The sequence below is a fragment of the Canis aureus genome, chromosome 13, assembly GCF_053574225.1.
Source record: "Canis aureus isolate CA01 chromosome 13, VMU_Caureus_v.1.0, whole genome shotgun sequence".
NCBI classification, from domain to species: domain Eukaryota; kingdom Metazoa; phylum Chordata; class Mammalia; order Carnivora; family Canidae; genus Canis; species Canis aureus.
In genome coordinates this window covers 51,897,287-51,916,920 of record NC_135623.1, presented here as the reverse complement: position 1 = coordinate 51,916,920, position 19,634 = coordinate 51,897,287, and the positions used below count along the sequence as shown (strand labels likewise).

Sequence of the window (19,634 nt, the reverse complement as noted above, 5' to 3'; positions counted from 1 at the left end):
TAGGTAGAAGGTTCACAATGCAAAGATAAAACATAAGAGAAGTCAGTTCTGAGATGAGAGTATTTGTTTCAAGTAATAACTCCAGTTACTCACTGCTTTTTACCTAAACTCATGCCTATTGTGAGTAACCTTAAACAGCAGAATGGCTCTCCAGAATCCCCAGCTCCTTCAAAAAGTATTTTAAAATAGGGAGACAGGGAGACCTCTATTTTTTTAACTTTAATGTTTAGGTATAGCCCTTATTTTGAGATAAGCCTTAATTTCCTATGAAATTATGAAGCAACATGTGTAAAGAAATGACTTAAGTTTCAGAAATTTATTTTGATACATTAGAATGACATGTATAGTTCTTGAAAATTACCTTTTTTTATTTTTATTTATTTATGATAGTCACAGAGAGAGAGAGAGAGAGAGAGGCAGAGACACAGGCAGAGGGAGAAGCAGGCTCCATGCACCAGGAGCCCGACGTGGGATTCGATCCCGGGTCTCCAGGATCGCGCCCTGGGCCAAAGGCAGGCGCCAAAATGCTGCGCCACCCAGGGATCCTGAAAACTACCTTTTGTTGTAATCAACCTCATTTCATTATTTTCTGGGCCTTTTGATTTTAGTCTTATAGGAATACTAGTGGGCAATATATAAATATTTTTCATAATTGTAGTCCTTTCAGGAACATTTGAGTTGACTCTTCTGATTGTTGTGAATAATTAATATCAATAAATTCTAATAGATAATGATTGTTATTAAAAAATCCTTGGAAGAGTAATCCAGAAGTTACCATATATCTACAACTGCGCTTATAACACAGATGCAAAAAGACATAAAAAATATGAATTTGTTCATATTCACCAATAAAATGGAATTTGCGGGACTGAGTCACAATTTATTAACACACAGGTTTTTGTCCAAGTTTATGATTGACTGCAGTGCAGTTTAAAAGACTAATTCACAATTTATTAATGTGCTTTTTGTATACAAGTAGGTCAGGTGCCACTTTAGGGAAAAAGGGAGGGTTTAAAAACTAACAACTAATAAACTAATAACTGAGTGAGAAGGATGACTAGTATTAGTTCATTTTCAGCAGAAAAAGATATTGAGAAATAGAAGCACAGAAATCCATTCTTTGTTAGCATTGCTAGTAACTTGTATCACTGGAAACATTGCAGAACGTATATGAACCTGATAGGGTTATCCCAATCCCCATATTATTATATCAATAAGCTCGTGATTATTTTTCCTTCTGGGTAAAAATACTCTATTTACATATCTTATCTGCTTTCCTTATTAGCTCCCCACCAATAGTTAGGAAACATTGTTTTCTCTTGAATCTAAATACTTTTCAAATCTTTAATGGGAAAAGTACTTGATGATAACACATATTCATCTCTTGCAATAGACCTGAGAACAGTGCTAGTACATATTATCCTGTCTTTTGTCTTATATAGTCTAGTGTTTCAACTAAAGAGTATGTCAATTTCTTACATGTTCTAAGTTTTCAGAAAGATTTTGGTTGCTTTTTCTCGTGTGCACATCCTTTAACGCAACTGTTTTAGTGGTTAAGACGCATTAATTTAATTTTGCATTTCCATTTTTAAAATAGCTAATCCTCTTTTTAGGGGAAAATAAATAATCACTAGGTTGGTTTGCCATTTGAAGGGACAGGCCGTGAGATATTTTTCTAACGCAGCTTATGTTTTTCTTTGAAGAATACTTTGAAGACGTCTATAATAACTTGTATGCACTGGCCTGTTACTTCAATAATTCTGAAGACAAATGGGTAAGGAACCACTTCTATGAGCGATGTTTTAAGATTGCTCAACTGATCAAAATTGACGGTGGGAAGAAGGAAGCCGAGGCTCATGCGCACATGGGACTTCTCTTCGAGGAAGAGGGTGAGTGGTCATTTGTCAGGCTGTCCTGGTTGCTTTGGAGGATTCAGAGTCGGTGCAGCCAGAAAGCACGTGGGGGTTGAGAAAAAGACCTGAGGCGTTAGTATAAGACTGTAAGTTGTTGCAATTAAAAAGCAAAGGTGTGTGACTTAGGGGCTCCGCGAAAGCTTTCCTTGCAGTCCACCCCAGCGCCCAGGCTGGAGTTCCCAGCAGCAGCAGCAGCAGCAAGAGCAGGCTGCTTCCATACCCATGCACACGTGTCTGTCAGTGCCGCGTGCTGTAGGGCTTGAATTCCTTTCCTTTCCTACAGCCCTCTCTTCATTTTAACTGGATTTCTTGTGTATGAAAATGGGAAAAAAGGAAGACATACTTCGTGATTTTCCTAGCGCTCCCATATCCCCTGTACATATCTCTATAATTTAGATATCACTCCATCGTGGTTTTATAACAATTTCCGAAGGAAAGGTCCTTTAAAAGCAACTTCATAAGGTTATCTTAACGCAAGCCAAAGTCTAAAACAGCAAATACCGTCAAAAATACATTTTGTATGGTGTTTTACTAAAGAATGCAAAGAGAAACTTAAGAGTTAAAATTATTTATGGAAGGAATGGTAGGTAGATTATATGCAAAGAAAATATATGAAAAGTTAGCATGAATAATGCTATTTCTTTTCTCAAAAAAACTGATTTTCCACAAAAATTTTAACTTTGGCCAAACAGTTAAATGAGAAAATATTGATTATTTTGTGGGTAGGACTATATAGGACACCACAAAAGGTAAAAATTAATATATAAATAGAAAATTACACATCGCAATCTACAACATGGTAGGTGCTAGGAGGCAGTAGATGGTGGTTCAAGGGCCATCTGGAGGGCCATCTTCAGTAATACCAAAAAAATTCAGAGAAGTGAGAGATCATAGACTAGATTCAAAAAAAGGCAAAATGGAATCAGCAAGGACTGGTGGGGGACTTGGAAGATGGGTTGAATTTAGGCAGGTAAAGAAGCAGGACAATCAATTCTGTAAGAAGGCACTACTAAAGCATAATTAGAGGAACTGGTAGGAGGTGCAACCTGTTTAAAGCAGAAAGTGTGTTTCTGAGCAGCAGTGAGAACGAAAAGTGGCAAGGCAAAATAGGAACACACCTGCATTCAGACTTTGGGTTTAAGCTTCATGGCAAGGAAAGGATAATATTGCTATAATTTGACAAATTATTTGTTAAAACATTTAGCCTATTGTTAAAAGTAGAGTTTCGTCTTTCAGTTTCTAAAAATGGGATAAATTGTGGGGTGCCTAGGTGGCACAGTTGGTTAAGCCTCCGACTCCTAGTTTCAGCTCAGGTTGTGATCTCAGGGTGGTGAGATCGAGCCCTGAGTCCAGCTCTGCATTCAGAGGGGAGTCTGCTTGAGATTCTCTCTCTCCCTCTGCCCCTCCTGCTCATGCTTATGTGCTCTTTATCTCTATCAAATAAATAAATCTTTAAAGAAAAATGGGATAAGTTCTTGCTTAAGTAAAGAAAATTATTGCTTAAGCTTTTAAAAATTATTCTCATTTCATAAGTGAGGCAAATAACATTTTTAAGCTTTTGAAAATTATTATCTTCACTTTGAGGATGAGAAAACTGGCACAAAGATTGAACTGGTTAGTCGTGAAGTTAGTATTGACTAGTCAGCTAGCTTTAGAGCCTATAGTCACTCCTCTGTGCAAAGGATTCCTCTATTTTCATGATGTACTAATTATGAAAATTATATATTAGAATATAATTTAGCACCTTTTTGTTCTCCACTCTAGGAAATCTTTCCATTGAATGGAGTTTTTGTTTTGTTTCTGTAATTTGGGCAATAATTTTCTGTCACCTGCAAGAATAAATCATATCAACTATGCATTACTGGTCCCAAAAAAGAAATCACAGAAGAAATAACATGAAAATAAGGCCGAAGAAGTCAGGGCCACACTGATGAAAATGTAAGAGTGGCTCAATGAGATTCAAATAGCTATCATAGTTATATTCTGAATTTTTGTGTAAAGTTTAATTGTGATTCTTAAGATGCAGTTTGATTCCAAAAAAATTGCCTAACAAAAGTTGCCATCTGAACATCTAAGAGTGCAGCTCAGTAGCATTTAGTATATTCATATTGTTGTGCAATCTGTCTTCAGAACTTTTTCATCTTGCAATACTGAAACTCAATACCCATTCAACAACAACTTCCAGTTTCCCTCCTGATTTTTTAAAATCTCTGCATGCATTTCTGTTGGAGGACTTATTCATTGCTTCCTTTCTTACTCATTTTTTAAAAGATTTTATTTATTTATTTGGCAGAGAGAGAGAGAACACAAGCAGAGGGAGTGGCAGGCAGAGGGAGAGGGAGAAGCAGGCTCCCCTCTGAGCAGGGAGCCCAATGAGGGACTCCATCCCGGGACCCTGGGATCACGACCTGAGCTAAAGGCAGACCCTTACCAACTGAGCCACCCAGGTGCCCCTTTTCCTTATTCATTTATCTATTCATTTATTCATTGTCATTTCAGTGACTGAGAATGAGGCTGAGTTTGGGAAATGTGAGGGTGGCACCACCATGAGATTACATTTGCAGGTCCTTGGCTTGCTCACATTTACATGCTCCACCCTACAATGTGATAAAATGCACCCATATTCCACAGCAATTAGAACATTTTGGCTATGAAATTATTTTTAAGTTAGATTGTATTTTTTTGTTTTGCAGCCACTTTTTGTCAGGTCTAAAATATTAATCAGTTCATAGACCCTAGGAGCCACGCCTTTTGCCTGATGGATAAAATGAGTTGGTGTTGCTGCAAATTCCAGAGATTGGCTTTGAGTGCTTGATGTGACTTGCAATGGTGAAAAGTACCTGTGCAGCTTTTGCAATCCGGGTAAAATTTTCATGAGAAGGGTGAACTAGGACTACTTAGAATATGTGGCCAGAGTGCAGTGGGGACTCACCTGGCTGTAGGGTTCCCCCTGAGGTGATGGAGGTGTAGCTTCCGCAAATCTGAGCTGATTGGTCCAGACAAGCAAATGGAGGCCCCACAGCAACAGCTAGGCAGCAGCTGGGCTCAGAGGCAGGTTAAAGCAGGATACCAGCTGGCAGATGGCAAAGGGCAGGTTGTCAGGGCCCAACCAAGCAGGCTGTAGTCCAGGGCATGGCTCCAGAACCCTTAGGGAACTATAGAGCAAATGAACATGAGCAGAAGCCATAGTCACAGGGACTAGGAACCTGGGTACAGTCAGGGCCAGTGTGCAGCCCGCTGACACATATGTGACCAGATCCTTACCCAAAGCCCCCTGGCCAGAGTCAAGCACGGGTTCTAGTTCCCACTGCTGTTAAAGATGAGGCCCTAGTACACAATGTGGTCTGATTTCCATTGGCTAAAGCACTGGCATTCTCATTATTCACATCAGATACCTTCAGTGGTTGGGTCCAGCACCAGCCCCTTCCCTGGCCTGATCAGGATACCGGGGTCCAAGCCTTGCAGTTGTGGTTCTATTAGGATTGGAGATGGGATAAGCAAACTCAGACAGAATTGACCATATCAGCATTCATAGTTGAGCAAGTACCAACACTTTTCCCCTTTCCCCACTTCCAGTGATTTAAGATCTGGGCCCCAGCCTTGCTTTTGACCAGATTAATGGATTTAGCACTGAGGCTAGATGGTTTCTATGGAGCCTTGCAGAAGGGCCAATATATTTTCTGAAAGGCTAGCCTGAAAGTATCAGTCTTGGGCAAGTTAACCCTTAATTTCTGTATACCTCTTTGTCCTATTCCTCCTTTTCCAATTCAGTGCATGGCTTGTAAACATCATCTCTTCTTGGCAGCAACCCATTCCCTTTTAACCCATAAGAGCTTTGAGTCTCAACTTTGCTGTTAGAGACCAGGAGGATGATTAGAAATAGATGTTGGCTGATAACCCTGGAGTGCTGATCATGGTCACTGAAAATGGGGAGGAGAATACCAATGTAGGAAGAGTTTAGGCAGTGCACATCTTCCAGTTCAGGAGGCCATCATCTGTGATGGTACTGCAGGGATAGAACACTGGCTAACCAGGTTCTCCAGGATTGATCCCAAGCTCTCTCAATGACAGGGGAACTTCTGAAGAAAGGTGTTGTCCTGTTTGGCTTGCCCAGTTCAGGTCCTAGAATTATTGTTGACAGTGAGCTCCATGGACAGATTCTAGGTAATGTATCTTGGTGCAGTTCACCAGGGGCCAGAAGGCACCAGAAGCAGGGGAGTGTTGTGAAGACACTCTAGAGTGGTTGCGCTCTCCCCTGATACATCCAGTAGTGGAAGGTAGATCCAGGAACATACCTATGGAGAAGCCCACCATTGAAAAGGAGTTAGAATTCAGGAGCCCACTCGCCTTTGTCTTGCCTATGTTCAGTTATCATTTTTCCCTAATACATTTTCACCCATTTTTAGTGATAATGGAGAAGACATTCCTTTTCTTCTTCTTCTTTTTTTTTTTTTCATGAATTTTATGAGGGGCAGTGGTTCAGCTTTTCTGTCAGTGAAGTATCCACCCCATCCAAGGCAAATCCCTCCAAGAGGACAAAAAAAGAAACAAGGTATCTTATTACTGAGAGCCTTAACCCCATAGGTTTCTTACTACTTAGGATTTTTCAAAGCTAGTTCCTGCTAATAGTCACTCATTGGCCTTCCTGAAGGCTGGCAACAACACCACCAGCAGACTCTTCTCATTCCAATCTTGGTCTTTGATTTATTTCCAGTCCTCTGACTTGCTTCCAGAAGGCCATGGTATGGACCTGAACAGATGCCCAGTTTGCTGGGACAACTGCCATGCTAACAAGGTAATTGGTCAGCAGCACTCACAGCAGGCCTGCTGGAGCAGCACTGCTCCAAGAGAACTCACAGAGACAGGAGCAGTAGCAGGTGTGCAGGTTGCCCATTGCCCTTTCATTGGATGCTGTATGTTTAGGGAAGTATGATCACACCCCTGGTGTGACCAGGGACACACAATAGCAACATCATGTGGCATAGCCTTCATACAAGCCTTACCCTGCCAGCTCAGCATTCATGATTTGATGTAGCTCAGCCCCTCCCCTGCATGATCAGCAGAGGGGGAGATGGAAAAGGGGTGGAGGCTGAGGTCTCTGCCTCATGGTTGCAGCCATAGGATATACCATAAAAATTGCAAGATTTGCTACACAGGCATTCTTTGTTGGGGATCACCAATCTCTCCCTTGTCAGAGGAGAGGGACTGCAATAGATTAGAATTGATTGCCTTAAAAGCACTGAAGCTGCATGGTTTCCTTAGAACTTTGCTGAAGCAAGCCTGCAAAGATCAGTCCTGGGCAAGTAAACCTTTACCCTTTAAATCTTTAAGTTCTGCATAAAGAACATAAATTAACATAGAGACTTAGCAAAGAAGTGTTAGGCATAGAAATCCTGTCCTGTGATAACTAGGACAGAGATAGGTCCATGAGCAAGATGACAAGCTTCAAAAGAAGCTCCAAAGACTAGATGTTTTCAAGAACTGTCCAAACTAGAAGAGAACCAGTGAGTTAAAGTAAGAGGAGATCAATTATCTGTCCTAGGAGAATGCCTGCGAGGCATTGATATTGAATGAAGTGCTGTTTCTACCGACTACCCCCCAACTATAGGTAGAAGTAGGCAATTCTACTAGCACTGAGGGGCCAGTGCACAGAGAGGCAAGGGCAGACTATCCATGCTGCTTACCTTGAAAACCCAAGACTACAGAGACTGCTCCCAAATGGGGGGTGTAGGAAATTCAAGGAAGACCTGACATTTATCTGAAGACTCAGATAAGGAACAATCTAGCAAAAGTGACCATTTTAGGAAAATTTTTGGTATCTGCAGAAAGATCCAGGTGGAAGACAGAAAAGCCCAAGGATTGATCCAAATGGGTCGAGAAAGAGCCCCAGATGACGTAAGGAATGCTTCAGTTAAGATGTGTTGGTAGAGTTAAAATACTGAGTGGAAAAAATAAAAAGCAGAACCGACTCCATAGAAAACTGAATCGGTGATTTTGAGGACAAATTTAAAGCACTCATGCAAAGTGCAGGGGAAAGACAGGGTAAGTATGGAAGTCCCAGAGTAAGAGTATACAGTAACTGAAACAAAGACAATGACCAAAGACATTTTAAGAAAACTTCCCAGACCCTAAGAAAGCCCTCAGAATGTGTAGATTGAAATAGCCCTTCATACTGTGGTCAAAAATTAAGAAAGATCCTAGACAAATTCTGGGTAATTTTGTGAATGCCTTTATGAAGGCGGACTCCTACCTGCATTCAAAGAGAAAGCACAGATTGCCTGCATTGTAACAAAAATTAAGACACAATTTTCTCCTTTGCAACATCAAATGCCACAAAATAAAAAGAAGCAAAGTCCCTGGGGCTCGAGGGGAGGGGAAAGAGTGGAATGCTGTGAGGCTGAGAAGGGAGAGCAATGCTACAGAGCCAAGATTGGGTTCCTGTGTGAAGCAATGGGAGACGCTCTTTTGCAAGTTTCAGAAAGTGCACTTGGAAGGTATTTTCCATGTATATTGTATTCTCCTATTTAGCAAGAGACAAATCAAAACTAAAAATTCAAGAAGAAGGAAGTCCTAATGTAAAAGAACTGGCAATAAACACTGAAACTGATTAAGCGTAGTTAAATCTACAAAAGTTAATCCATGTCGATAATTTTGGAACCAGAAGATACACAGTGTCACAATTAAGTATCATTTTAATTTTTCTCTTTATGATTTTCTATATTTACCAAACATCCTGCAGTCATGCTAATGACTTCTTGTATCATACTTTAAAATTAAATTTTAGGGATGCCTGGATGGCTCAGCAGTTGAGCATCTGCCTTTGGCTCAGGATGTGATCCTGGAGTCCTGGGATCAAGTCCCACATCGGGGTCCCTGCATGGAGCCTGCTTCTCCCTCTGCCTGTGTCTCTCTGCCCCTCTCTCTCTCTCTCTCTCTCTCTCTGTCTCTCACAAGTAAACAAATAAAATATTTTTTAAAAAATTAAATTTTATAAGAAACACTTGAAAATAAACTCTTAAAATCCAAGTGGGAAATATAGGCAAATATTCATTTAGCCTTAGATAGGAAAGACCTTCGAACATACAAACAATTGAACAAAGCACAAATGAAAATGATGGGGTTCACTGAGAGACCATTATATTCTCTCCCTACTCTTAAGTTCAGGACTGACTCAGAAGAAACGTGGGAATCAAATCATAATTGTTAAGGCTCATTGGGGAACAAAGCTTATAACTCACCGAGTCAGACTCTATTTATCCTCCAGAATTCATCTCAACCACCTGATCACTGGCAGACTGGTGAAGCTGACTCTCCTGAGGGTTCTAAGCCTGTGCCTGTGAGCTTCAGGGTGGAGCTCAGGCATCAAACCTCCTTAAGAATTGAGTCCAGAGAGGATGAGAGCTCAGCATTTCACCAGCTTATGTCATCTCCCCTTTCTTGATGAGAAATCAAGGGGGAAGGAGAGAGGGAGTCCCCTCATGGAAACATGGGCTAGGGGAATAAAATTTCCACTATCAGAAACAAATATTGAGCGATTTGACACATACTTTTTAAAAATTGCTTATTAAAGACTTCATATAATGAAATGATAAATCTGGGAAATATTTGAAAGAAATGTGATAACATTAATATCATTATTATTTCAAGAACATTATCAGTTGGTGAGAAAAACCATATAACATCAATACAGAAATGGTAAAGGAAGCTAAGAAGAAAATTCAAAGAAAAAAAACAAGATTGATAAAAAAAAAAGTACAAATTAAAGCACTAAAGATAGACTTTTCACCTGAAATATTATAACAAATGTTTATTATGTTTCAACTGTGTGCAAGATACTGGGCTAAGCATTGGAAATTCATGGCTGGAAAAGATATTTATGGCCTCTTGATTCAGAGCATAATGAAAGAGGCAGGTCAGTACTCTGATCATTGCAATGATGCAAGTGAATGTACTGATAGGACAAAATGTACCAAATTCAAATGTGTAAGAAACAGTGTTGCCTATTTATTTAAGGTAGCATTTGCTACTTGTAAAGTTTTGATAAGTAAAGCACATTTTTTACATTGCTGGTGATAGGATAAATTAGCTTGACATTTCTAGCAAAGCATTTGAAAATATGAATCAAGACTTTTTTCAATATCCACATCCTTTAACCCTGCTAATCTACTACTAGGAAATAATCAGATGTGAAGACAAAGATTTACAAGAAAGAAAATAATAGAAATGTCCTACATTAGGGTAACACTTTAATTATGGTTAGTATAGGGGATCCCTGGGTGGCACAGCGGTTTGGCGCCTGCCTTTGGCCCAGGGCGCGATCCTGGAGACCCGGGATCGAATCCCACGTCGGGCTCCCGGTGCATGGAGCCTGCTTCTCCCTCTGCCTATGTCTCTGCCTCTCTCTCTCTCTCTCTCTGTGACTATCATAAATAAATTAAAAAAATTATGGTTAGTATACCTGTTGAACTCTTATCCAGCCATTCAAAATGCTCTTGTCTAATAACATAATGGTAAGAATGGCCATTATTTGAGTCTTGTGTGTCAGTCACTATAAAAATGCTAACTCTAGCCAATAGGCTCTAAGTAGTTACTTCTAGACTGAAGCATGGAGGAGCAGATGTGAGCCTTCCAAGCTATCTCCATTTTTGCCGTGGTAATCTTGCGGGACATATGCTAAGATGGTGAAACCATGGGATGGAAACAGTCTGGATCCCTGAATGAGTATTTGGAGGGGAACTGCCCTGGAAAGTCACTCAACCTTCAGTGGACTTCATGAGAGCAAGAAAATTACTTTGTCTAAACCCCTGGGATTTCAGCGTCTATTTGCTACCACTGTGTGCAATCTCCAATCTCCTAACACTTTTATGCCCTTATTGTGAATGAGGGATTTTACGATCCTGTGAATAGTTTTTGGCAATTTCTTTGAAAAATTCACACAATAGTCTAACACTTTCTTTTGCAATGTGATATCTAATGTTTCTGTGCTTCCCTGAAAACTTCCATTTTAATATTTTTAAAGATACATAAATCCCTCAATTTACCAATATAATTTAGTCTTTCAAAAATTCAATTTCTATTTTTTCAATATAGGAAAAATGGGTGCATTTTACTTTTTCCATTGTGTTTCTCTATTTGAATATAGTAGATGTGCAACGTATTTATGACCCAAAAAATAAAAAAAAACATAATTTTTTTTTTTTTTTTTTTTTTTAAATTTTTATTTATTTATGATAGGCACACAGTGAGAGAGAGAGAGGCAGAGACACAGGCAGAGGGAGAAGCAGGCTCCATGCACCGGGAGCCCGACGTGGGATTCGATCCCGGGTCTCCAGGATCGCGCCCTGGGCCAAAGGCAGGCGCCAAACCGCTGCGCCACCCAGGGATCCCAGAAAAACATAATTTTTTAAAGCTACCTGATATACAGTGACTGTACCACATATCTACAGTAGCATTTTGCCTACTATGTAGGGTCCTAACCTGCTTTAGGATCCCATGATCATCATTACTGGACCCAGGAGGACATAGTGGGCCTCTTGGCTGACCCAGTGTTGGAGTGTCTCGTTCAGGAGCACAGATTCAGTACCTGATCATGGGTTTTGGAATTAGGATCCACTATTCAAACAAGCTCTCTGACTCTATCCTGGATTCCCAATTTCCTTCACTGAAATTTCTTCAAGTGTGGAAGAACCAACCATTGAAGCAAAGGCATCAAGAGATCAGGCACATGGATGCCTGGGTGGCTCAGTGGTTGAGCGTCTGCCTCCAGCTCAGGGTATGGTCCTGGGGTCCTGGGATGGAGTCCCACATCAGGCTTTCTGCATGGAGCCTGCTTCTCCCTCTGCCTGTCTCTCTCTCTCTCTCTCTCGCTCTCTCTCTCTCTCTCTTTCTCTCTCTCATGAATATATGGATAGAATCTTAAAAGAGAGAGAGAGAGAGATCAGACACAGTAGTTGTTGTGGCTGTCAATATTGAACACTACAACATGGACACTTCAGAAACTCAAATTCAGAGTAACAGATTCTTTACATATGCCTTACCTGAGAAATTAGGAACGTCTGATTTGCCATCCTCAAGATAATCTATCCTGAAAGTACCTCTGTCACCTAGTTCCAATTGAACCAGCATACCAAGCAGTAATTCATACAACCAGAAACATCTTCAGAATTTATGCACACTTTCCCAAAACAAGCTTCCAGGCTGAAGAACAGCTTCAAGTAGTCTTGGTACCCATACATCCTCACCATAATAAGCACACAGACTTTTGTCCTCTGACTGTGCTGCGGTATTGCCCAGCCTGTAGAAATATTTGGAGGCCTAATGCCACATCACTATGTCTTCCCAATATAAAAAATCTCTATATCCCTGCTCACCACCTAATGTCTGGGGGCTTCTATATCTTGTATTTTATCTCCCAGCTGTCCCCCAGCCTCAGGGCCTTGATGCTCTATTTTTTTTAAAGATTTTATTTATTCATGAGAGACACGCAGAGAGAGGCAGAGACATAGACAGAGGGAGAAGCAGGCTCGCCGTGGGCAGCCTGATGTAGGACTCAATCCCAGGACCTCGGGATCACGCCCTGAGCTGAAGGCAAACGCTCAACCACTAAGCCACCATGCATCCCTGATGCTGTATTTTAACAATGGCAGTTCTCAACCATTTTTCTCATGGCAACAAATATGATTATTAATACTGACTTAGACAACACACCAATGAGAATAATGAGATTAAAAAAAAAGAGAGAATAATGAGATTAAACACACACATCCCCACCAAAGCAGAAGCAATAAACACCAACACAAATTTTGGGCTATGGTCAAAGGAAAATAGTCTGAGGGTTTCTGTGCTATCTATAGTTCTATAGCATTTCTCTCCCATCTAGAAAGCATATTGGAGTTTAAATGAGCCAGAGTAGCACTTTAAAATGGATAAAGACCAATCAACATCATGTGCTAAAAAAAATGTACACCACTCAGGGGACTCCTGGGTGGCTCAGTCAGTTAAGGATCCAATTGTTGGTTTTGGCTCAGGATCTCAGGATCATGAGATCAGCCCTTTGTGGGCTCTGTACTCAACGGGGAGTCTGCTGGAAGATTCTCTCCCTCCCTCCCCCCACTTGCGATTGCATGTGTTCTCTCTCTCAAATAAGTAAATCAATCAATCTTTTAAAAGTTACTGGCAGTATATTTTAGAACTTATCTGGACCTATAACCATACCTGAAAGCAGCCATTAAGAACTACTGGTCTAGAAGTAGATTATTCATCAGGTAGTTTGACTAATAAGTTTCTAAGACCCTTTTTCTCATCAATCTGGTTTTCCTCCCTCTCACTTTCCCCTCAGTATGTCTCTGTGTGCACTCTATATTCACAAATCAATCATCTGCCAGACCATGAGACCCCATTCTTCATTGGGTTGTGCCTCCAGTGGTTCCCTCAGTAGTTCAAGGAGAGCTCCAAACTCTACCATGTGAACTGAACTCTATGCCCATTTGGCAAAGGGCAAAGTATGCAGGAACCAAAGAACTTTTTAGCTCCTTTAGCAAATTCCTTTTCTGCTGACGGCTTTCCCAGTGACCGATTCTGCTCCACAAAGCCTGAGCCCTGTACATAGAAGGGAAATGCCACTTGCCCTGCTCCTCATTTTGGGCATTAGGCTAGTTGGAGGCACTGCCATAATGGCCAGTTCTTATTCTTTCAAATGAATGCCTCCTGCAATGAAGCCTTTTAGGTGGTCCTTGTACCCAGCTTGGTCCTCCTGCCCTATCTCTTCTCTGCTGTGAACTCAGACTTGCAGTAGGCGTGAGCTTCCACTCGTGCCTCCCTTGTAGCCATGTCTGCGATTCTAGTTAGCTCCTGCTAAGGAGATGGCCTCTTTACATCCAGCTTGCATTCTCTTCTCGTGACATCACCGTGCAGCACTGCTCTGCTCTGCTTTGCTTCCTCAGAGTTGGTGCCGCCACCAGCTCTAAGACACTACAGCTCCAACAAGACAATTGTGGACATTGTTGGCACTTTTTATTTTCTCATTTGAGAGAAAATTTTCAATTATATTTGTTATGGGTTGAATTGTGGACTCCAAAAATGTATTGAATTCTTTTTAAAAACAATGTGGTGAGGTTTATACCGACCAAATCTATTAAAGAATAATTGTTTTCACATGCATGGCTCATATTTTCTTATAATAGTGAAAATGAAAAAAAGAATTAATATACTAAATATCTCAATAAAATAAGTCTTTGTGTCAAAGTGAGGTCTGAATTAGATAATTGACTTCTAAGAGAACTTTAATTTCCAGATTTATGATTTTAGGCTAAAAAATACCTTATTCCATGTGATGGAAAATATGTGCCTATGTCTCTACCTTTTGCCACTTGTCTATCTTAGAATTAATATTTTCAAGCAGAAAGTAACTGGTTATATTATTTAGGAGATGACCTTCTTCTCCATTGGAATGAACTAGAAACCCCATAGATAATCACCCTCCATGGAACAGATTTTCCTCCTGTGTCCCTAGTGATGGTGAAAGAAGCCATCCTAATGTTGTCAGTGCCAGTTTCGTAACTGTGGCAAAACATAATTTAAATTCCAAAAGTGTATATCTTTTTGTAACTGTAAAGATATTGACAATTATACTTTATAATGTTTAAATTCTACAGATGATGATAGCATGAGGAAGTACAGATATATTTTCTTGTAATCTTTTAGTTTGATTCCCATATTACCTACCACATAGCTACTGCAGTTTTATTAGAACTGGCTGTTAGAGATTAAATTGGTCATACAGCAGGGTACTTATATCCCTTTACAGATGCTCGGCAAATAACATCACAAAATATTTTATGGCTTAAATGTTAGCTCTGAAGACATGTGGTTATATATCAAAATCCTGATCCAAATTCTCGATCCAGAGTTCTAATTAAACCAGAGATTTTGCTTTTAGATTAATGAATTATATACCAGTCTCTTCTCTAGTACTTCAAATGTCTAAAATCTATCTGCAAGTTTTCCAAACTTTGCACTCTCCACGTAACCATTGGCTAGCATGTTAACATCAAAACTATGTCAAAGGTGATACCAAACTTGTTTTGTTTTTGTTTTTTACCTTTTGATTTTTTGCACCTGCCTGCCCCTATCTTGAGTCCATCTGCCATCCATAGTACCAGACCCACAGTTCATTGTTAGTCAAAAGACTGTTACTACTTCCTTTATTCTTTCTAAATATAAACATGTTTTACTTAGATTAAATTGCTATGGAATTTCATGTAGTCATTTGATTGATCTGCCACGAATTGAAAGAGTTGTCTCCTTACAACTAATAATGCCTTTTCATATCTGTATAATTCATTACAAGATACAGTTTCATGTTATCCACCAATATTGTGTATAATATACATGTGCCACAATTTTTCTTGCCTTCTGTTACACTGTTTTGAGTACATTTGAAAGTTCTTTGGTGTTTTGTTAAGCCAAATGTTGACAGAACAGACTATCTTCTAAGAAGAGAGGATAGTTTCAATGTAAGTAAGAGACACTTGCAGAGAAATTCAGTGTGACTGGATGTGTTATAGTAATGGCACTTTAATATCATGGTAAATAAAATTCTGTGTTACTAAAGCTTCTGTGATAATCATTGAAATGTTAATATATCTTTTATCATTTAAACTAGTGGTCCAAGAACTTTGTGTTAATCTGAACCTGATCAAATGCCAGGTCCATCTTTATTAGCTGTATATTCTTGAGTAAGTTACATGTGTTAGACTCTAAGTCTTATGTTTCTCATTTGTAATTGGATAATAATATCTACTTATAGATTTGGCTCAGGGTGATAAGGATTAAATGAATTAAATTGACTAGTGTTTGTCCCTGGTACATGACAGACACTCATTAGATAGAAATGACTATTAGTTCTAGAGAGCAGTGCTCATTTTTTAGTATTTTGACTAGATGGGATTTGGTGATTTTTTTAAAAAACTTTTTAATGCAATTTAAACTTGAACTCTCGCCTTTCTCACCCACTGCTTCTGACAACTACCAATCTGTTCTCTGTATCTGTGAGCTTGTTTTCTGTTTGTTTTAGATTCCACATATAAAAGAGATCATTCTATTTATGAAAGATTTCATTCTATTTTATGAAAATTATTTCATTATATATGATATATATGTATCATATCATATGTATATCATGATTTCCTTATCCATTCATCTATCGATGGACACTTAGATTGTTTCCATATCTTAGCTATTGTAAATAATGCTACCATGAACATGTGGGTGCTTTTGTATCCTTTAGAATAAGTGTTTTTGTTTTCTCCAGATAAATACCCAGTAGGGGAAATACTAGATCATATGGTAATTCTATTTTTAATTTTTTAAGGGACTTCTATACAATTTTCCATAGTGGTTACACCAATTTACATTCTCCCCAACAGTGCCCAGAGGATCCTTTTCCGTCCACATCTTGTCAATACCTATTATTTCTTGTCTTTTTGAGAATAGCCATTCTAACAGGTGTGAGATGATATCTCATTGTGGTTTTGATTTGAATTTCCCTGATGATTAATGATGTTGAATATCTTTTCATGTACCTGTTGGCCAACTATATATCTTCTCTGGGGAATGTCTATTCATTTTGCATGTGGCTGTTTTATTTTCCTGACACCGTTAATTAAAGATACTGGCTTTTCCCCATTGTATATTCTTGGCTCTTTGTTGTAAATTAATTGATCATATATGCATGGGCTTATTTTTGGGCTCTCAGTTCTGTCCCTTTTATCTATGTGCCTGTTTTAATGCCATATTATTTTAATTACTATAGCTTTGTAATATAGTTTGAAATTATGGCCTGTGATGCCTTTAGTGTTTTTCTTCTTTCTCAAGATTGCTTTGACTATTCAGGGACTTTTGTGGTTCCATACAAATTTTAGTGTTATTGTTTATTTCTATGAAAAATGCCACTAGGATTTTGATAGGGGTTGCCCTGACTCTGTAGATTGCTTTGGGTAGTATGAACATTCTAATAGTATCAATTCTTCCAAACTATGAACAAGGAATATTTTTTTCATTTATTTGTGTTTTCTTCAATTTCTTTCAATAATATCTTATAGTTTTCAATATACTGGTGTTTGATCTCTTTGGTTAAATTTATTCCCAGATATTTTATTGTTTTTGATACAAGTACAAATGGGATTTTTTTCTTAATTTTCTTTTTGATACTTCATTATTAGTGTATAGAAATGCAACAGATTTTCGCGTATTGTTAATGTATCCTGCAATTTTACTGAGTTTGTTTATAAGTTTAACCATTTTTTGATGGAATCTTTAGGTTTTTCTACATATAATATGCTATCTACAAGTAGTGACAGTTTTATATCTTTCTTTCCAATTTGGATGCTTTTCATTTCTTCTTCTTCCCTAATTCCTCCGCTGTGACTTCTAACTTCCGTGCTGTGCTGAATTAGAGTGGCAAAAGTGGGCATTCTTGTCCTTTTCCTAATCTTAGTGGAAAAGCTTTTGGCTTTTCACTGTTAACTATGGTGTTAGATGTGGGTTTGTCATATATAACCTTTACTATGTTCAAAAACATTCCCCCATACCTGCTTTTTAATAGTTTTTTAAAAATTATAAATAGATACTGAATTTAGCCAAAATGTTTTTCTGCATCTGTTGAGATGATCATGTGAATTTTTTTTCTTCATTTTGTTAATATAGTATATCACACTGACTGATTTGTAGATACTGAACCATCCTTGCATCCCTGGAACAAATTCCAAATTCTTCTTGACTTATGTATTGCTTTTAAGGTCCTGCTGAATTTGATTTGCTAATATTTTGTAGAAGGTTTTTATATCTAAGTTCTCCAGGAATATTGGCCTGTAATTTTCTTATTTTGTGGCATCCTTATCTGGTTTTGGTATTAAGATAATAATGACCTCATAAAATGGCTTTGGAAGAGTTCCCTCCTTTTCTATTCTTCAGAAGAGTTTGAGAAGAACTAATGTTTATTCTTCTTTGAATGATTGGTAGAATTCACCAGTGAAGCTATCTGGTCCTGGCCTTTCGTTGGGAGATTTGTGATTATTGATTTAATCTTACTAGTAATCAGTCTGCTTAGATTTTGTATTTCATCGTGTTTTTGTCTTGGTTGGTTATATATGTCTAGGAATTTATCCATTTCATCTAGATTGTCCAACTAGTTAGCATATAATTGTTCATAGTAGTCTTTTATGATCCTTTGTGTACTGTGGTATCAGTTGTCATATTTCTTCTTTCTTTTCTGATTTCATTTGAGTCCTTTTTCTTTTCCTCTTGGTCAATCTACCTAAAGGATTATCTATTTTATTTATCTTTTCAAAGAACCAGCTCTTAGTGTTATTTATCTTTTTAATTGTCTTTTGGTCTATTTATTTCTGCTCTCATCTTTGTTATTTCCTTTCTTCTACTAATTTGGACTTTGTTCTTTTTCTAGTTCTTTGAGGTGTAAAGTTATGTTGTTTATTTGAGACTTTTCTTGTTTCTTAAGGCAGGCAATTTATTGCTAAGAAATTTCTTCTTAGAACTGCTTTTGTTGGGCAGCCTTAGTGGCGCAGTGGTTTAGCGCTGCCTGCAGCCTAGGGTGTGATCCTGGAGACTCTGGATGGAGTCCCAGGTCAGGCTCTTTGTATGATGCCTGCTTCTCCTTCTGCCTGTGTCTCTGCCTCTCTCTCTGTGTGTCTATCATGAATAAATAAATAAAATATTTTTAAAAAAGAACTGCTTTTGTTGCATTCCATAAATTTTGTTATGTTACATTTCCATTTTTGTTTGTCTCAAAGTATTATTGATTTCTCTTCTGATTTTTTTCACACACAAGTTTCAGTAGATGCTGTTTAATTGACACCTATTTGTGAATCTTCCAGTTTTCTTCGTATAATCGATTTCTAGTGTCATGCCATTATGGTCAGAAAAGATGCTTGATATGATTTCATTTATCTTAAATTTATTGAGACACATTTTGCAGCCTGACATATGATCTGTCTTAGAAAATGTTACATATTCTTCCACTTGAGAAGAATGTATATTCTGTTGCTTTGGGATGGAATGTTTCATAAATATCTGTGAAGTCTACCTGGTGTTATTTAAGGCTAATGTTTCCTTATTGATTTTCTGTCTGAATTGATGTAAGTAGGGTATTAAAGTCCCCTACTTTTATTGTATTGCTGTCTATGTATCTCTCTAAGTATGTTAATATTTGCTTTATATATTTAGGTGCTCCTATGTTGGGTACATAAATATTTATAAATATTGTTGGATCGACCCCTTTATCATTATATAATGCCCCTATTTGTCTTTTATTACAATCTATGTTTTAAAGCTCATTTTGTCCCTTATAAGTATAGCTATTTCATCCTTCTTTTGTTTTCCATATGCATGGAGCATCTTTTTCCATCTGTTCACTTTCAGTCTATATATCCTTACATCCAAAATAAGTCTCGTGAACAGCATATAGATGGTGGTTTTTTGTTTTTCGTTTTTATCTATTCAGCTACTCTTTGTTTTCTGATTGGAGAATTTATGTCATTTACATTTAAGGTAATTGTTGATAGTTATGTGCTTATTGCCATTTTGTTAATTGTTTTCTAGCTGGGTTTTTTTTATTGTCATTCACTTTTTTTTTTATACTAAATTTATTTTTTATTGGTGTTCAATTTGCCAACATACAGAATAACACCCAGTGCTCATCCCGTC

The 19,634-nt window shown here is 38.3% G+C and overlaps 1 protein-coding gene across 5 annotated transcripts in view; it reads left to right on the top strand.

Moving 5' to 3' along the window:
* TTC29 (tetratricopeptide repeat domain 29) overlaps positions 1 to 19,634 on the top strand; it is a 237,006-nt gene that overhangs the window by 42,742 nt on the left and 174,630 nt on the right. For all 5 annotated transcript variants that reach the window (XM_077846272.1, XM_077846273.1, XM_077846274.1 and 2 more), the window contains exon 6: positions 1,704 to 1,889. In XM_077846272.1, the coding sequence (XP_077702398.1) occupies positions 1,704 to 1,889 (186 nt within the window). The remainder of the gene's footprint in view (positions 1 to 1,703; positions 1,890 to 19,634) is intronic.